The 19,439-nt window shown below is 46.3% G+C and overlaps 1 protein-coding gene across 6 annotated transcripts in view; it reads left to right on the top strand.

Moving 5' to 3' along the window:
- Cacna1c (calcium voltage-gated channel subunit alpha1 C) overlaps nucleotides 1-19,439 on the top strand; it is a 562,741-nt gene that overhangs the window by 525,365 nt on the left and 17,937 nt on the right. For all 6 annotated transcript variants that reach the window (XM_057773598.1, XM_057773572.1, XM_057773590.1 and 3 more), the window contains 8 exons: nucleotides 394-559; nucleotides 1,105-1,232; nucleotides 1,845-1,941; nucleotides 4,139-4,241; nucleotides 13,868-13,969; nucleotides 16,345-16,472; nucleotides 16,954-17,088; nucleotides 18,342-18,694. In XM_057773598.1, coding sequence (XP_057629581.1) covers nucleotides 394-559; nucleotides 1,105-1,232; nucleotides 1,845-1,941; nucleotides 4,139-4,241; nucleotides 13,868-13,969; nucleotides 16,345-16,472; nucleotides 16,954-17,088; nucleotides 18,342-18,694 — 1,212 coding nt within the window. The remainder of the gene's footprint in view (nucleotides 1-393; nucleotides 560-1,104; nucleotides 1,233-1,844; nucleotides 1,942-4,138; nucleotides 4,242-13,867; nucleotides 13,970-16,344; nucleotides 16,473-16,953; nucleotides 17,089-18,341; nucleotides 18,695-19,439) is intronic.

Here is a 19,439-nt window from a genome sequence, read left to right on the forward strand (position 1 = left end):
ATTCCTGAGCAGACACCCAAGACATGGAGTGGCATGCTTGCTGCAGTGTTAGCTGTGACAGCCAAAACAAGCTTTCTCACATGGCAAGGGTGGACATTTTAACATACGCATGGAGGGTACTCCTGTGTAGCAGTGAAAACAAACTACAGCTAAAATATGTCTTCGTGGCTGCATCTAAAAACTTCGCATAGATAAGAGAACAAGTTCTCAGGAACTTCCTGAAACGATGGTTTTGTATTTCCATATTTAGTGAACTTGACGATCAGCGCCCAGTGAGCACGAAATGCTCAATTGCTTTTAGCAACTCCTCCTGGGAGGTGAGGCAGAGGCAACTTCGCCTGCATGGGTGAGAGTGGCCGGCTGAGGTTGGACTCTCCTGCCTCTCTTGTCTAGGTGTGCCACCGGGGAAGCCTGGCAGGATATCATGCTGGCCTGTATGCCGGGCAAGAAGTGTGCCCCAGAGTCCGAGCCCGGCAACAGCACGGAAGGGGAGACACCCTGTGGCAGCAGCTTCGCTGTCTTCTACTTCATCAGCTTCTACATGCTCTGTGCCTTCCTGGTAAGCTGAGATGGGACTCAACAGCGGGCGGTTTCAGGGCAGCGTGGGGTCAGGGAAATCCCAGCATAAGAGCTGTCTTGGGAAGACTGAATGAGTAGAGACATCTCATCCCTGAGAAGGGCCAGAAACCTTGGTGCAGAGCATCTCAACTCCTGTCCATTCATGGCTCTTGTCACGGTAGAGTTGTTCTAGAAGACAAAGGTGTATAGAAGCCCTGTGTGAACTTATATGTCTCTGATACCTTGCTCAGGAGTGAGGGAAAGGAAACCAGACAAAGCCCCTCTCTGTCCCTGGTAACTTGGTACAAAGGAAGTTGTTCTGTTTACACATAGGATTCATTCCTCCCGATGCTCAGGAGAATAGTGTTAAGCTCATACCCAGGAGACCCAGATTCTAGCAGTTGGCATCCTAAATGCTAGCATATTGCTGATACTTAGAAACGTTGGTTTCTGGCTTACCTGGGCACTGGCTGGTGAAGTGGGCTTAGGCAGCAAATGTGTAAGAGTCTTGGCAAAGCCCCTTAGTGTACCTACTGTTCCCTGCAGATCATCAACCTCTTTGTAGCTGTTATCATGGACAACTTTGACTACCTGACACGGGACTGGTCTATCCTTGGTCCCCACCATCTGGATGAATTCAAAAGAATCTGGGCCGAGTATGACCCCGAAGCCAAGTAAGTTCCTTGAGGGGAAACCCCAAACCCCCCAAGCTGAGCAGGAGCTAAGGGACCTGTCAAAGAGATCCAAGAGGGGTCAACATTGAGGGTACTAACAACTGAAAACCTTGGGATATATCAGACCCAGAGTCAAAGGCCTGCAGGAGGAGGCCAGGTACCATTCTTACACCTGGTGAGCATAGCAGCTGAATGGAAAAACAAAAAAACCTCTAATGTCAGATGAAACTAGTAATGCTTCCATTGGGTCATTTAGGATTAGGTAGATTTCAGTGTCGTCTTGACCTCAAGTTTATGGGTAACTCCCGTTTACCCATAACTGTTAAGTGAGTATCTCTAAAATGCCTTAAGACCCAATGGTTGGTTGAGCAACAAATACATCCTGGGACTTAATGGCACTACTAAAATCCCTTCTACCTGGAGCACAGTACTAACAAACTTCTCCTGGAATGAGAACAGTAACATGTGCCCGGGGTTTGCCGTTCTATAATGGATCTCTGCACTGCCCAGGGCCTTCAGGGACCCTGCAGGGAATGCCCCTACATCTGGCCCCACCCCAGTACACAAGTCCTGAGCTCCTAACTTCCTTTCCTTCTCTCCTTCCTTCTCTAGGGGTCGGATCAAACACTTGGATGTGGTGACCCTCCTCCGTCGAATTCAGCCCCCCTTGGGTTTTGGGAAGTTGTGTCCACACCGTGTGGCCTGCAAAGTAAGAAATGTCCTGGGCTACTGAGGGGAGAGGACAAATATGGGAAGCTGGATACCTGTTTGCCTTTGTGATTATTTAGGGAATAAAGATATTTTAGGTATTTAAAGAAATAAATGTGAACCAGATTCTATTTTAAGGACCTCCCAGAGCTAAAGTCCCAAGGCTATAAAAGAACAACTGTCACAATGAATCCCTTGTTCCCCAGTGAGGGAAACAAATATCCTATGTGGATAAAGGGTTTATTTGGTCCCTCAGGCTGCACGGCCCAGGCCTAGGTGACTCTCGTAATCTAGGGTGATGGGCTAGAAATTTTGGCCTGAAGTCAGAGGACTGTTAGAAAGGTCACAAGTGATGTATCATCCCCAAAATACAGACTTTACCTACACAAGGACCTGCTGTTTTTATCAAATTCCTAAATGAATCTGTGATCCTGAACCGGCTGGAACAAACGCATTGGGCACTGATAAACAGCCTCTGACTGACCTGGAGAGGAGGGACCCTTATACCTGCTCTAGATCCTGCCATGTGGCCCAGTAGCTGCTGAGAAGAGCTGACTTTGGTCACCATCCCGCCTCCATTCTCCCCATCCTGTGTTTCCAGTGAGAATTATGTTGAGCTTGGAAAGAGCTGGGGAAAGCAATAGCAGAGAGTCGAGCCATAGAGAAGAAGAAACACAATGGCCAATCACTGAGCTCCTTGGATAACCCATCTGTGGGAAATGGAGTTTAGGAGGCATGGAACTTTGATTTATGCTCTGTGGTAGTCCGATTCCCCTCATCAGAACCCCACTTTATTCCAGAAAGAACTCCAAGAGTCCTGAAAATGTGAGAAACAGGAGCATTCTGTCATTCTGTTTCCTGGTGCTGTGACAAGTACCTGAGTTGCTCAACCTGTGGGGAAAAAAAAAAGTTTCTTTTGACTGACAGTTTTGGAGGCTTCAGTCTGTGATCGTCAGGCCTGAGCTTTGGGTCTGTAGCTGCTTTGGAACTTTACAGTTGAGAAAGAAGCACACTCACCTCAGGACCTCAGAAGGAGAGAAAAGAAAGAAAGAAAGAAAGAAAGAAAGAAAGAAAGAAAGAAAGAAAGAAAGAAAGAAAGAAAGAAAGAAAGATCCCAATACCCCCCTCAAAGGCATGGTTTCCCATAACTTCTTCTCACTAGGCCCCACCTCCTGAAGGGTCCACCACTTCCCAAGAGTACTGAGGCTGGGAACTGAGCTTTTATGGCATGGCCTTTGGGTGACATTTAGGATTCAAGCTGTAGGAAGTACAGCTCAAATGTAAGATCAAACAGTCTAGAGGGAGCTGGAGTGTACAGGTCATGACTGCCACGTGGGTCTGTCAGGGGCAAAAGCCAAGACTGACGCTTTCTACCTTGGTGTCTACAAGATTCACAATGATGCATTCACTCGGGAAAAATACAAACCTTGACAGGATAGCCACAGGAAGGCGCCATGTGGTCTAAGGGATGACATCACTGCCATCTACAGTGGGCATCATACTGTTCTTTCTCCCGATGACCCCTGTGTGTGCTGCTGGCTCACCAAGGGAGGAGGAGAAGGAGGAGGAGGAGGAGGAGGAGGAGGAGGAGGAGGAGGAGGAGGAGGAGAAGGAGGAGGAGACCAGGGGAGCATGTGTGGGGGTGAAGAACAACAGAATCCTGTTTGGGTCGTGAATTTGGGACCAGGACTGAAGTAGGGATATGGAGAGAGAGAGAGAGGGAGAGGGAGAGGGAGAGGGAGGGAGGGAGGGAGGGAGGGAGGGAGAGAGAGAGAGAGAGAGAGAGAGAGAGAGAGAGAGAGAGAGAGAGAGAGAGAGAGAGAGCGCTCTATCCCCACATAGCCATCTCCTATTCTTTTGCTTTGGAGTTGAATAATTCTGTCTGACAGGCAGGTGGCTGTTCTTGCTGCTAGAAGATAGCATAGCTGTGTCTGTAGGCTCGAGCACAGAACAGGAAGGAACTCATGTGGAACCAAGGGTCTAAGGAATGTGGAGGCACAAGAGTTCTTACCCCAAAGCCTAGTTTCTCCCTGGAAAAGCTTTGGAAACACTGTGGTGACCACATATGTACCCCTCCCACTCCCAACAGCACCCATCCAAGTTTCCAGGGACCTCCCAGCCTCCCTGCCACAAGGGTTGTGCAGAGCCTTTAAGAACTGCCTGTCCTTGTCACTGATTGAGCCTCCTTCTCCCTCCAGCGTCTGGTGTCCATGAACATGCCTCTGAACAGCGATGGGACAGTCATGTTCAATGCTACCCTGTTTGCCCTGGTCAGGACAGCCCTGAGGATCAAAACAGAAGGTAATGGCTCTCGAGGACCACTGGGAGGAGGGTGCATGGGAAGGTCTAGCATCCCCACCAGGAAGATGCTCCTGCCTACACAGCATCAGAGCAGAATAACATCAAGAGCCTGCACGCTGACTCTCCAAGAGGTGCACCACATTTACATCTTCTTTGGTTTCTAAATGTCCTCCTTGCCATAGCTTATTCATTTTGAACTTTTCTTTTCCACCAAACCCTAGAAATCGTCCTGGTAACTCCTGAGGACTGAAGGTTTAATGCAAAACACGGAAGAGATGGTTGTTATGCAGAGCAGGGCTAAGCCCCATACTGATGGCCTTGTATTAGCGACAGGCCTGTCTCCCAAACATTCAGATCTCTTCTGAAATTAAAAGGACCTATGTTGGAAAGGTGACAGTGACAAGCAGTGACTGTGGTAAATAGAGGTCATTGTCTACAATTACTAATGGTTAAAATCCTCAGACTGCATACAATAGAGGGGCCAAGAGCTGCCCCGTGGGTTAGAAGCAGTCCTGTTGAAGGCACCTCTTGTCATCTCACTGATAAGTACCTTGAACTGCTCTGGGATAGGCTGTGTGTACACAACTCCAAAGAAGCTGCTGCTCCCCAAGACCCAGCTTAAGTACCTCGTAAGAGTGAGCAAAGGCCTCAGAATCATGAGATGCTCTGAAGGCTACACTGAAGCACTGAGTGAGTCTGTGACTCCACATGTCTGAGGGAGAGCGTGAGAACCTGCATTTGGAGATAGCTACATACACGTCTCATGTATGAACTAGAGATCGACACCACTGGTGCAACCTGAGAGCCCCAGGCTTCTGGCCGGGGTCCTTGGTACAGTGGAAGGGCACTGGGCATCTCATTGTATAACTACTTACTGCCTTGATTCGGTTTCCATATTGTGAAATAATGAAAGGCGGTGGCACCTGGCATTTATTTCACAGGGTCACCCAGAGAGGTGCCTTCTTTAGCTGTACTCTTCCAGAGAGTAACAGACATGAGGGAACCAAAAACCAATCCTGTAAGATACAAGTCAAGGTAATGATCCAAACTTTAATAAAGAAAAATGGATCAAATTTTCCTGGTAAACTAAAAAAAAAGCAAAGGCAAAAAAAATCCATTAGTGGTTAGTGCAAAACTTCATTCTGGGGGGTAGATATAAATAGGCCTGTTGCTGATGAGATAATCCAATACACGCTTAATGCACACATATATATAACAGACAAAACTGGAAGTGTGTCTGCTGATAAATTAATACTGAATATCCATGTAGTGGAACATTCTTCTTTCAGTTCTGATCTTTCCAGATTTTCTACATGAATATTACTTCCTTTCCATTCCCAGGGAAGGACTTCCTTTTCCAAGGAGAAAAGACCGAATGCCTGCTAGAAGGAGTGTGTTGTGATACTTAAGGCTTGAGAGAGACTAATACTGTGGGTTTTGGCTCCAGAAAGGAATAAAAAGGATTTGTGCATAGCAGCCAAGATGCGCTGCACAGGCAAACCAGATCTCGAGGAAATAATGCCAGTACCTGAAGGGTTGCCAAACACTCAACCGCAGATAACCACTGTTAGCAAATGGGAATGCCTAAGGGAGAAGCCAGTCAATGGGACATACAGTTAATTAAGAATTAAAGAAAAGCACTTAAACATAAAGACTCTTGGGAATATCTGCCAAGGGCATGTAATACTCTAGTATTCAAGAATGAACCTTCAAAAAAAAAATTAAAAAAATTAAGAATGAACCTTCATCCAAAACAGGCCTCTGTGAACTTGTTCCATAAGACGGAGGGTCAACACCACACTCAGACGAGATGGGAGAAAACATCAGCATTCATAGAGATAAGACAGATCAGTCTTCACTCACCCTTCAGGCAGTTATAAGAAGTGGAAGTAACTAAAAAAATTTAACATGTACCTTGAGAACCAGAAACTTTATCCCAAGCCAGGTATCAAGATTTTCTATTGGAACACTGAAGGAAGAAGGTATTAAATTAGAGTTTGGAACATAGCTCAGTGGTAGAGCAGGTGCCTAACATGCACAAGGCCCAAGATTCAGACCCCAACACCAAAAACAGAACAATAAAAATAAAACATTTACAACATGAAACAATTATTGGTGAAATTCCAGTTACATTGAGTTGTTAAGAAAATGAATGAAAGCCTAAAAATGTGTAGGATCCTTTGGAAGATACATTTGTTCCTTAGGTCTAACTAAATGATCACGAGCTTGATTCCCCTCACAATTTAAGAGAGGAACCACCCAAACTAAGGTTTTGGCAGCCTGGTTCTTTCCAGAGGCCTTGAGGGAGAATGGGCTCCATGTCTCTCTCTGGCTTCAGGTGGTCTCAAGTACGTGGCTCCATCCCTTAGTCTCTGCCTTCCTCTTCACAGTATGACCTAGTATGACCTAGTCCATTTCTTAATTTGTTGTCTCCTCGAACATAGACTAACCTCCATTCTACTTCCTGATGCTATTTTTCTCCTCAGATTGTACATTTTGTATTTTCACTTTCTGAACTTGCTCCTTTTCGTTATAAATCTTCATTAGAGCTAACACTAATAACCATACAACAGAGTCTGTACTAGGCTGTTTTGAGATTTCTTCTCCCAATGAAATTAATCCAAAATTCTTCAATTTAGCTGGCGGCAGACTTTTTGGACAAGGATGAAAAGCAGCCACATTATTCACCAAAATTCCACAAGAACAATCTCTAGCCAATACACTAAAATTCTCCTCGGAAACTCCTAAGCCAGGTCCCACAGTTCCTCAGACCTTATTCAGAGCCGTGGTCTTTCATGCTCCTGCTAGTATGGCCTATAAAGTGACACTTTACGCAGTCAACTGCTTTTCTAGTCCTCAATCCCAAGGTCTTTGTTCCTTTAAACAAAAGTGTGGTCAGGTCTGTCACAACAACACCCTACTCCCAGTACCAGCTTCCATCTTAGTTAGGGTTTATGTTGCTGTGAAGAGATGCCATGACCACAGCATCTCTTACAAAGAAAACATTTAATTGAGGTGATGGCTTACAGTTTCAGACGTTTAATCAGTTATCACCATAGCAGGGAGTATGACTGCGTGCAGGCAGACACAGTGCTGGAGAAGTAGCTGAGAGTCATCTTGATCTGAAGACAGCAGGAAGTGAACTGAGTGTCACAATGAGGGAAAGTTGAAAAGAGGAGACCTCAAAATCCACCCCCCACAGTGACACACTTCCTCCAACAAGGCCACACCTATTAATAGTGCCAACTCCCTGTGAGCTTACAAGGGCCAATTACATTCAAACCACCACACTAGATAAACTCATATTTTGAGTTTTCAGGTAGACTTGAGTTTGGGGGTGTTCCTTTCAACCCAATACAGAAGATAAGTTCACTTGCACATTGTTATAGTCAGGATTCTTTCACCGCATGTGTCAGAAACCAAGTCCAGAATGGCAGGACATGCCTGTAATCCCAGCATTTGAAAACCCAACACAGAAAGATTATGAGTTTGAGGCAAATCAGGGATCAATAATAAGCTCTTGTTTCAGAAAACAAACAAAGAAAGAAGCTATGGATGATCTTTAGTGAAGGGAACTGAGGGCATGTCGGAATGGCCAGGAGATGTTCTGGCTTCAGCTGCAGTCAGAATGTGATGCTCAGCATGTTCAGGAGCCATCATTTAAGCAGAGGCAGTCCTCATGAGTGCCTCTGCTTGCTCACACACACCAATCCGCAGCTGGGTTTGAACTCAGGCAGTTTGGCCCCATAGCTCACATTGTTCGCCATCAGCTCCCATATGATGGATGTTACTGCCAGCCAATCCTCTTCCCAGTCTACACAGAAAACCCCATAAACTCCACAGCTTCGAAGAACACCCAGTTACTAATTCACAGTTCTGTCAGAAGTCCAGCTGTGGAGAAATGAGGCGCTCTACTTGGGGACTCTCAGGACCAAACTAGGTACACTAATTAAACCAGGAGAAGGTGTCACTGCTAAGTCCATTCAGACTGTGGCTGAAATCCTCCCACTTCTGTTTGTGTGCAGTCCCTCCACGGGATTACACAGTGCGTGCACACTGGTAAGCAAGAAGCAGGTATCATTGGGAGAACCCTGGAATCCTATCTAGCACATCTCCTCTTATGATTACTTTTTAACTTTGCTTCTCCACCAGCATGAGACCAGTGTCCCAGGCAGCATGCATCTAATCCAAACTGCCATAGCATAGGTCTTCAAGTTTCTGCCTTCACTGTTAGTTTTTTACACTTCCTCCTCTGGAGGACTCAGCAGAGATCCTTTGGACACATAGACGTAGAAAGGAGCTGCAGGCTGCGTTCCTACCACCCAGCTCCCGGCCACCTGGCTAGCTTAGCCCCAAAATAATAACACACAACTATATTCATATAAACACTGCTTGGCCCATTTCTATTAATGTGTGTAGCACCACGAGGTGGTGACTTACCAGGGAGATTCTAGCCTACATCCATCTTTGGTCGGAGCTTCATCGTATCTGCCCTGGAGAGAGGAGGCATGGCGTCTGTCTGAGGTGTCTTACCTCACTTCCTCTTCCTCCCAGCATTCTGTTCTGTTTACTCCACCCACCTATGTTCTAACCTATCAGGCCAAGCAGTTTCTTTATTAATTAACCAATGACCTTCCTCCATCATTTCCCCTTTTTCTGTTTAAACAACAAAAAAAAAGGAAGGCTTTAACTTTAACATAGCAAAATTACATATAACAAAACAGTTATCAAGTAAAAATTACAGTTACAATATTTATATCTACTTTATCTTTTATCATAACTAAGGAAAACTAAAACTATGACTATCCATTCTTCAACTCTATCAAAGACTCCAGAAGAATATAATATTACCAAATTAAACAAGAAATAAGCAACTTTCAAAACTCTAGAAATGACAGAGACAACTCGCTGCCTGGACAGTCACCCAAAGTTCTTTGTACTGTTGGGGCATCCATCTTTGGCCTACAGGCCCATAGTTTCCAGCAGACATTAGGCAAGTTCAGAAGTCCTCTCTCTGCGGGTTCTTTGTGTCCAGTTTATGCAACAGTCCAGGCAAGAGCAGTTTCTTACCCAAATGGCTATCAAACTCCATAAGGTGCCTCTTTGATGCCCATCTTCTTCTTGAAGTAGATTGGTGCTGCCAAGAGCAAACATGTCTCATTGTCATGAATAGTCCTAAGTAATTAAATCATTAAATGTCATATTCTGTAGTCTTTGAAAGATATGAAGAATGTCTACCTAAAATATATCTATGCACATCTAGAAAATCTAACATGACTACAAGCTTGATTATTATTATCCATTAACAACCTATATACATTACATTTTTAAATGAACTACACAATCACAATACCTTAATCAGTAGCAGAAATACATATACATATAACAAAATTGACCTTAAAATACATACTAATGCAAATTATTCATATCTATATAATATCCCTCTTTAAATGTAAAAGAACATTTATAAACAATATTTGGGAATATGGGCACAGTTATTTCTCTCCAAACTGCTTCCTGCTGTATGGGAGCTCTGTTATTCAGGTCTTTCATGGTATAACCTGTGTGCTAGATTCTTCTCAGTCAGCAGTCGAGTGAAGTAATTTTTTGAAGGTGTTCACAGCAACCCTTCAGGAGGGTGTGGTCCATCATACCATATTGGGATAGAAGCAATTCACAGGGTCTCATCCTCTGTGAAAACAAAAGAAGAAACTCCTTTCCAAAGCATCATGTCCTTAGATCCAAATTTTAAAGTCAATGTATTTTCAAAATATCTATGTTGGATTAGTTCAGCAGCATTTATAAACAAATATATTTTAGCAGCTATTGCTCTTTCCTCAGCATGCAAACAATTCAAAGAAAGCATAATAGTGTACAATATCAAGATTCTCTGTGTATTTTCCATCTTTGTACAGCTTTATTTTAACCTCTATTTCTTTCTTTCTTTTTTTTACTTTAAGAACTTTAACTCTTAGCCTGCATGTATTTTTAACACACTGTAAATTATTTAAAGATTTTTTGTTTTGTTTTGTTTTGTTTTTGAATCTCTCTTTACTGTATCTCTCTCTCTTTTTCTGACCATATTAGCCTTTAAATTACTGAGCAATATGGGTAGGATTAAAGCCGAGGCTTTGCCGGCTGGATCCAGCCCATTCCTTAGCTTTCCAGCCTCATGGCTGAGGTACCAGCTGTAGCCATTTTTATTGCCACAAGTCTATGGCATTTCAAGGTCCTTGCCAGCAAACAAGCTGCAACAGTATATCCACAGACAACACTCAAGTCCTCTCTCTGTAGCCGGCCCTCCTGCCTCAAACAGTCAGAGTTTGCACTGGCAGGACGGCCCAGAAAGCCAACATTTTTAAACGGCACAGCTTTTTTCCTGCTACAGCTGAAAACCGAAAAGCATGCGTTCAGCTTTTTTTTCATCAACACCATTTAAGTGTTTCGTGGCAGGACCTCTTAAAAGAGCTGCAGGGTTTTGCAGCTAAAGCTGAGTCAGGAAGTGTCTCTTAGATGAGAGCGCTTGCTTGCCTCTAGCAAGCAGAGCAGACCTGAGAAGTTGTTGCTAATAAGAAAACAGGCGCAATGCTTTCATTTTGTTCTAGAATTACTTCCCAAGCTGTCTCAGGCTTTATGTGGAGTTCAGTCATCCACGTCTGGGCGCCATTCTGTAGAAAGGAGCTGCGGGCTGCGTTCCTACCACCCAGCTCCCGGCCACCTGGCTAGTTTATGCCCCAAAATAACAACACACAAACTGTATTCATATAAACACTGCCTGGCCCATTTCTATTAATGTGTGTAGCACCACGAGGTGGTGACTTACCAGGGAGATTCTAGCCTACATCCATCTTTGGTCGGAGCCTCATCACATCTGCCCTGGAGAGAGGAGGCATGGTGTCTGTCTGAGGTGTCTTACCTCACTTCCTCTTCCTCCCAGCATTCTGTTCTGTTTACTCCACCCACCTATGTTCTAACCTATCAGGCCAAGCAGTTTCTTTATTAATTAACCAATGACCTTCCTCCATCACATGGGTGTCCCTGTGTTGTGTATGTGTGGGGCAGGAGTGGATCATCCTTCCATCAAAACCTCTCGTTTCCTGCAACCACACAAGGAGATTGTCATAGTTAGGGTTTACTGTTGCTATGAAGAGATGCCAGGACCACAGCAACTCTTAGAAAGGAAACATTTAATTGAGGGTAGCTCACTTACAGTTTCAGAGGTTCAGTTCATTATGGTCATGAAGGGGAGCATGGTGGCATGAAGACAGACTTGGCACCGAAGCTGAGAGTGCTATATCATGCAGGCAACAGGAAGTCAACTGACTGTCACACTGAGTGAAGCTTGAGAAAAAGACCTCAAAGCCTGCCCCACAGTGACACACTTCCTCCAACAAAACCACACCTACTCCAATAAGGCCATGCCTCCTATTGGTGCCACTGTCTTTGGGGCCATTTTCTTTCAAACCACCTTATTCCACTCTCTGTCCCCCAAAGGCTTATAGTCATATCATAATGCAAAAATGTATTCAGCCCAACTTCAAAATTCCCCATAGTCTATAACAGTCTCAAACTTATTTCAAAGTCCAAAGTCTCTTCTGGGAACCATGACAATCTCTTAACTGTAATCACTTGTAAAAATCAAACTCAAATATCAGATCACATACTTCCAACATATAATGTTACAGGATATGCATTACCATTTCAAAACATAGGGAAGGGAGCATAGCAAGGAAATACTGGACCAACGCAAGACCAAAAAACAGCTGTGAAAACTCCAAACTCTGCATCTCTATGTCTAATGTCAAAGTGCTCTTCAGATCCCCAACTCCATTCAGCTTTGTTGACTGCGACACACTTCTTTCTCTTGGGCTGGTTCTATTCCCTGTGACCAGCTCTCTTCGTCAGGTATCCCAAGACTCTCTAACATCTTGGGTTCTCCAAGGCAATCCAGGCTTCAACTTCACAGCTTCAGTCTATGACCTCTCTACTAGACCTTAATTCAGAGACACCCCTGACACATTCCTGGCCTCAGTGGCTTTCTTTGAGTGCAGAGGCAAATTCCATAACCCGTTTCTTCAATCTTTAATGCTAAAGCCAGAACCATGTGACCAAAGTTGCCAAGTTCTGCTGCTTACTGGAGCTAAAACATGGCCCCCATGTTAAATTACATCTTCGCCAGCTTTCTGTTTTCCTTCACTGCCTAAGCTTGGCTGTCCTTGAACTTGCTGTTTAGACCAGGCAGGTCTCAAACTCAGAGATCCACCAGCCTCTACCTTCTCAATGCTGGGATTAAAGGTTTGCACCAACACCTGTGACTCTAGACTTTCATTTATTCCATTCCACAAGTTGGGAACTTATCTGAGTAGGATCTTGTCCTGAGGACACCACTCCCTTTATTTCATTTCTCAATCCATTTATCTCCTTGAACAAGGATTTAGGTCCATTCCTCTTCCTGATGCTCTTTTTCTCCTCAAAATTTACATTTTGTAATTTACCCTGCTCAGCTAGCTCCTTTTCATTATAAATCTTCTTTAGAGTTGCCACCAAAAACCACACAAAAGAGTTTATACTAGGCAGTTTTAAGACTTCCCCACCATGGTAATTAATCCAAAACTCTTCACTTTAACCTCAGGCAGATCATTTGGACAAGAGCAAAAGGCAGCTACTCTCTCCACCAAAATATCACAAGAACAATTTTCAGACAACATATTAAAAGTCTTCTCTGAAACCTCTTGTGCCAGCTTCTGACATTTCAAACCATTGTCTTTCATGCTCCTACTAGTATGCCCAAGTAAGCAGTGCTTACAGCATTCTGCTGCTTGCCTGACCCAGAGTACCAAAGTCCTCATTCCTCCATATAAAAGCATGGTCAGGCTTAGCACAGAAATTCCCCACTTTTGGTACCAACTTCTGTCTTAGGGTTTACTATTGCTGTGAAGAGACACCATGACCATGGCAACTCTTATAAAGGAAACATTTACTTGAGGATGGCTCACTTACAGTTTCAGAGGTTCAGTCCATTATCATCATGGTGGGGAGCATGGTGGCATGCAGGCAGATGTGGTGCTGAAGATGAGAATGTTACATCTTGCAGGCAACAGGAAGTCAACTGACTGGCACACTGAGTGAAGCTTGAGAAAAAGACTTTAAAGCACGCCCCCATAGTGACACACTTCCTCCAAGACCACACACCTACTCCAATAAGGCCACACCTCCTAATAGTGCCACTCCCTTTGGGTCACCACAGAGGTCATTGTAAAATGTCAGCCTCAGGGTCAGCCTTAATGCTGCCCTGCAGTGCAAACGGATCAGAGCTGAAACATGAGTGTCTGCAGGCACCATCAGACTCTTCAGCACTAAGCAGGAGGGAACACAGCTGGGGGCTGGGGGTGTGGGCTTTGAGCTGTCTTACAATGGAGTAGGAAATGAAGGAGAATGGCATTGGACAAGACAAGAGAGGAAAGTCACAAGGAAAGGAAGTAAGTAAAGAGATCTGGGAAGGGAAAATGGAAGGAACTAGAAATAGGAAGATTGGGGAGCAGAATGTGATGAGTCAGGGTGACTTGTGGGGCTTCCCAGCGCAGTTGGGGGTGGGGGTGTTTTCAGTCTGCACTTCCTTCTATCAGGAAACCTAGAACAAGCCAATGAGGAGCTGCGGGCCATCATCAAGAAAATCTGGAAGAGGACCAGCATGAAGCTGCTGGACCAGGTGGTGCCCCCTGCAGGTGGTGAGTGTTCCCTGCATTCCCAGACCAGGGCTACTCTAGCCCAGCCTGTAGGGCTTCTCCACCTTCTCTAGCTATGCCATCTTTGGCAGTGCAGACAGCCCTTGAGACTTACATGCTTGAGTCCTCCGTGCTTCTGAATCCTTCTTTCTCTGGACCCTTCCGTGGACTCAGAGGCCCTACACAAGGTTGGATGTAAACTATCCCATTAGAAACCTGCTGTAATGCCACAGTCACCCTGGGAACAGGCAAGCCCTTCCATGCTTAGGAGTTTGGCATAACTTTCATGGGAACTCTACCATATATGGGTATAGAAATACCCATAAGCCACTGGGCTGACTGCTCTAGAGTTGCTCCAGAGTTTTGGAAGGAAAATTGCCTGGAACTCATTCCATCTTTTTAAAAGCTCTTTTTTTCCCCTAGAGTAGCATTTCTCATGCCTGTCAGTCCACAAGCCTCCCTTCCCTAGCAAGTACTTCACACCATCCCTCCTGTAATTCCAAGTCAAATTCATAGGTACCCTGCCTGCACTCGTAATTCCCACAGCACTAGTAGAATGCTTTCAAATGAGGTATGTTAAAAGCAAATGCATTCACTGTAGAAATGCCTGGTACACCCATACAGAAAGCTATGATAACTGATGGGACCCTCACATGAAACACTGAAAATGAGTAACTGTTGAACATAAACAAGACAGCGCTGAATACTGTCAACACTTTACATGTGTCATTTACATTATATTAGCATGTTAGTTGAGCCTACAGATTCCGGAAACATCCTCTGGAGGTGAGACTTCCTGTTTGAAACCCCGTCCAAAGGGGAAGGCAAGGTGTGCTAGGAGTCAGCCTGTGTCACCTAATGCTTTGCTGCTTCGTCTTTATGAAGTTCTCTCTAGGAAATGATGCTCGTAGAAGCCATGTGGGTTTCCCAGTGGGTACAGTGTAGACTCGGGCATCTGGCTCAGGCCTGAGCAAACACAGGACTCTCAAGTTCATTCCCAATTTCCCTCGTCAGGGATCTCCAGGGTTTCCCAGGTGTAGAAATGAGCCCCTGCCCATGGTAAGCCCAGAGCTTCTGTAGAGTTGGCTACTCTAAAGGACAGTGAGGATCAGGAAAGCCACTGCAGGTCCTGAGGCCCAGCCCAACCATCTGTTCTTCTCACACAGAGCAGGAAAGTAGATGAAGGGACCACTTGATTTCCATGAAATACTCCCCCTGGGGACACTCCTAACATTTAGCTCACTCCTAAGATCAAGACCATGTCATGTGTAGTCTTGTGTGCCCAGCCCAGCAACATGGTCTAAGCCAGCAAGCTGGCTGAAAAGGAAATCACCCTCCATAAAGAAGGAAGACTCCCTGCCACTAGCACATATCACCCAACTAGAATTGTGTTGGCAATTAGGAGACTGGTCATTTGGTGGTAAGTGGGATCAAACAAGACTTAGTAAATGTCCACTCAATAAGGTGGAAAAAGCAAAGTGTGAAGTAACCTTGATAATAACCTCCCTTTTCTGTGAGGGGGGGAAATGAGAAAAAAGCAGCCAGGCACAGACATCAGCATACGCTTCTGGTCCCAGCTACTCAGGAGGGAATGGGTCACTTGATCCCAGGAATTGGAGGCCACTTGGACAAGATAGGAGACCTTGTCCTAATTCAAAAGAAAGAGGGGGAAGGATTGTAGGAGCCAGAGGGGTCAAGGGCACCACAAGAACACGGCCCACAGAATCAGCTAAGCAAGGGTCACAGGGGCTCACAGACTGAAGTGACCATCAGGAACCTGCATGGGTCTGAGTCAGGTCCTCTACATATATGTTATGATTGTGTGGCTTGGTGTTCTTGTTGGCCTCCTAACAGTGTAAGCAGGGCTGTCTCTGACTCTTTTGCCCGCTCCTGGAACCCTTTTCCTCCTACTGGGTTGCCTCATCCAACCTTAATATGAGGGGATGTTCTTAGTCTTATTGCAACTTGTTATGCCGTGTTCAGTTGATATCCCTGGGAGGCCTCCCCTTTTCAGAAGGGAAATAGAGGTGTGAATCTAGCAGAGTGGGGGTGAGGGATAGGGCCTGGGAGGAATGGAGGGAGGGGAAATTGAGGTTGGGATACAATATATGAGAGAAGAAAACATTCTTGAAAAAAGAGGATATGAACATGCTTGCTTATTTCTGGAAAAGAACTCAAGAAACTGGTGGCGTGACGAGCTGTCAAGAGGTGGTAAGCAAGCAGGCAGGGATGTGGGGAGTTTTCAGCCATATGCCTCTTTACATGTTTTCTTTTGCACTAAGAAATTAAAGCAAATATGTTAGAGAAGCTTTCGGTGCTGCAAACAATCAAGGAGTTCTGGCAGAATCGCTCATCCTCTTCTCCTCTCTGTGCCTTAGATGACGAGGTCACAGTCGGCAAGTTCTATGCCACCTTCCTGATCCAAGAGTACTTCCGAAAATTCAAGAAGCGAAAAGAGCAGGGGCTGGTGGGCAAGCCCTCTCAGAGGAATGCACTGTCCCTGCAGGTGAGGGGCTAGAGGGAGGTACCCACACTCAGGTCCTGGTCACCTCCCCTTGATTCTAGCCAGGGTCCAAGTCTTGCCAGCTACGTAGAGGCCAGGTCCCATCCCAAGAAAGCTTGTGAGCTCTCTAAACAATGAAAAGGCAATGCCATCTTCCCCTCATGCATCCTTGCCCACATCCTTCCCTCAACCGTCCTGCCAGCCTTCCCAGCCCCCAGTCCTCACCTCTGCTCCTGAGTCAGCAGATTCTTGGTGGTCAGTAATATGCCTTCATTCCTCCTAGGTAGAGAAGTAGGTTCTTCTGCTCTAGCATGGTTGGGTGAGGTGGGGATGGGGGTCCAGGGAAGCCCGTCTCCTGGTGTGGGTGCCCAGCTGCCTGGCAGAGAAACAGAGAGGCAGGGACTTGTGGAGGAGCAATAGGGTCCTGGCTGACTAAAGATTAGTGAAAAGGACCTGGGTTTTCACATGTCCCTCTGGATTCCAGGCTGGCTTGCGCACATTGCATGACATTGGGCCCGAGATCCGACGGGCCATCTCTGGGGATCTTACCGCTGAGGAAGAGTTGGACAAGGCTATGAAGGAGGCTGTGTCCGCTGCCTCCGAAGACGACATCTTCAGGGTAAGTGCCATGAGTAGTGTCTTCACGAAGTTCAGTTATGGAGAAACGGTGTGTTAACTTGGTGTTTGCCAGATCTCTCTGAGGGGTGCCACGTTCTTCCTAGTCAGCTGTCTCCGGATTCCCTACCTTCTTTCCAAGCCAACTCCATGCCATGACTTCCTCCTAGGACACAGCAGTTCAAAATATGGCCAACTCTCAGAGAACAGGGGTGTCTGCTGCTGTAAATACATTTTCCTGGAGAAGGCGTGGAGTAGGAACTCTGGGCTTCTTATAATCTGAAAACCTATTTTATTCACCACTATTTGAATATTTGGCCTAGCTAAATAAAAATACAAGCTTCTGACTTTTCTTGGAGAGAAGAAATCAGGTTAAGTAGCCGTGTTAGGGGTGGGTTCCTAGGCACAGCTGGAGAGCAGTGGTTGCCTTGTTAAGATGGAGCATGTGATCTCCAAGCCACAGCGTCCCCTCTAGGCCTCTTGCTCTTTCCCTGCAGTGCGAAACATTAAGGTAGTGAGTAAATCCACACACTGCTGGGCCATGAGCCCACGGTTTCCCATCCGACTCCCTCCCTCCTAGTTCCTGCCAATCCCAGTTCCCAGGTCTGGCTCCCGAGGACCTTCAGATACCACATTAGACAAACCTTGCCAAAACCACTATTCCCCAGACCCCTTGTTCCAGGACGAAGAAGGAATATTGGAGAAAAATACTTGTTCCTGATTTTGAATCTCAAAGAACCCATACAGGAAAGGAAGGCAGGTATAATCAATACAGTAAACTCTTCCCTTAGTTTCAACTTGCCCGATACAGCTTGTCGCTCCAAGAACCAGCTGTGTTTCCACTAAAACAATCTGGTTCGCCTTTTCCGTTCCTTCTTCCCACCCCTCCGCATCCACAGCGAGCTCCACCAAGCTAAGCAGCTGGTTTCTGTGAAGGACATTCATCTTAGACTTGTCCTTGAAACCCAGCCTCAGTCTCTGGTGTTCCCTTAGAAACAGACTTCCAGGGAGGCTTCTAGACCAGCAACCTCCTGCCTGCCCAGGCCCATGAGGGAATTCGTATCATGGTGTTACATGTAGAGAGAATTGTGGAACCTTGAGCATCTAAGTCCTTCCTCTACCATGTGACCAGAGTGTGTGCCTCTTTGGAGGGCAAGATGGTTTCCTGCGGTCTGTGCTTCTTAGAGCGGGTGAGGGAGGGAGGAGAGAGAGAATGCAGAGAAGTCTTCTCCACCCAATCCTCTCTCTTGTCTGTAGAGGGCTGGAGGCCTGTTTGGCAACCACGTCAGCTACTATCAGAGCGACAGCAGGAGCAACTTTCCCCAGACCTTCACAACCCAGCGCCCGCTGCACATTAACAAGACGGGAAACAGCCAGGGCGACACCGAGTCGCCATCCCATGAGAAACTGGTGGACTCCACTTTCACCCCCAGCAGCTACTCATCCACAGGCTCCAACGCCAACATCAACAATGCCAACAACACTGCCTTGGGTCGCTTCCCCCACCCCACCGGCTACTCCAGCAGGGTCAGCACTGTGGAGGGCCATGGGCCTCCCTTGTCCCCTGCTGTCCGGGTACAGGAGGCAGCTTGGAAGCTCAGCTCTAAGAGGTAAGCAGGGGGATAGGCCTGGGCATGAGGCTTCACACGCCCTAGCCAGATGACACCAGGAATGACAGACTTAGATCCCTCGGCCTTCTGCACAGCCGCCAATCTCGGGTAGAGACTGCTGCTCTGAACTAGAGGTTGCAGCCAGCTTGTCACCCCCATCCGTTCCTGCTCACACACGGCAATGACAGTGATGACGTTACTGTTTCCCATGTCTTCTGAGATGCCACACCTCTGACAGTCCTTTCCCCCTCGTCCCTCCTCATATTGACCTGTGACCATCCAAGACGTGTGACTTGGGCCTGTGCAACAAGAGCAGCCCCTGCCCCTTCCCAGGTCCCTAAGCCTGACTTTTCATCCAGATGAGATTGGGCAATATATCCACCTCTATAGCTTAAGGAAGCATGTCATGCGCTGCAGCAGGTCCCCTCTTTACCTGCTCCATCAGCTGTAGGCTCCTGAGCCAGGATGGAAGAGGACCCCCTCTGCATCTTCTTCATCACCCTTACCTAGCTGCCCTTCCAGCCCACCAGTTTGCAATATGACTGTCCTTTCCCTTGCCCACTGGCCTAGACTATAATCAAGAATTTCAGGCATCTCTTCAAATCCCAAGTGTCCTGATCTGCTACCCACAGAGCAGCGTACCTGCTCGCTGGTTTTCACACCGTCCCATTTATAGGTGGCTACATACTAGTCTCCATGGCCCACACATTTGAATGGCTATTGCCATGGCATCCATCCTACCTGG

This window comes from Chionomys nivalis, chromosome 1, assembly GCF_950005125.1.
Source record: "Chionomys nivalis chromosome 1, mChiNiv1.1, whole genome shotgun sequence".
NCBI classification, from domain to species: Eukaryota; Metazoa; Chordata; class Mammalia; order Rodentia; family Cricetidae; genus Chionomys; species Chionomys nivalis.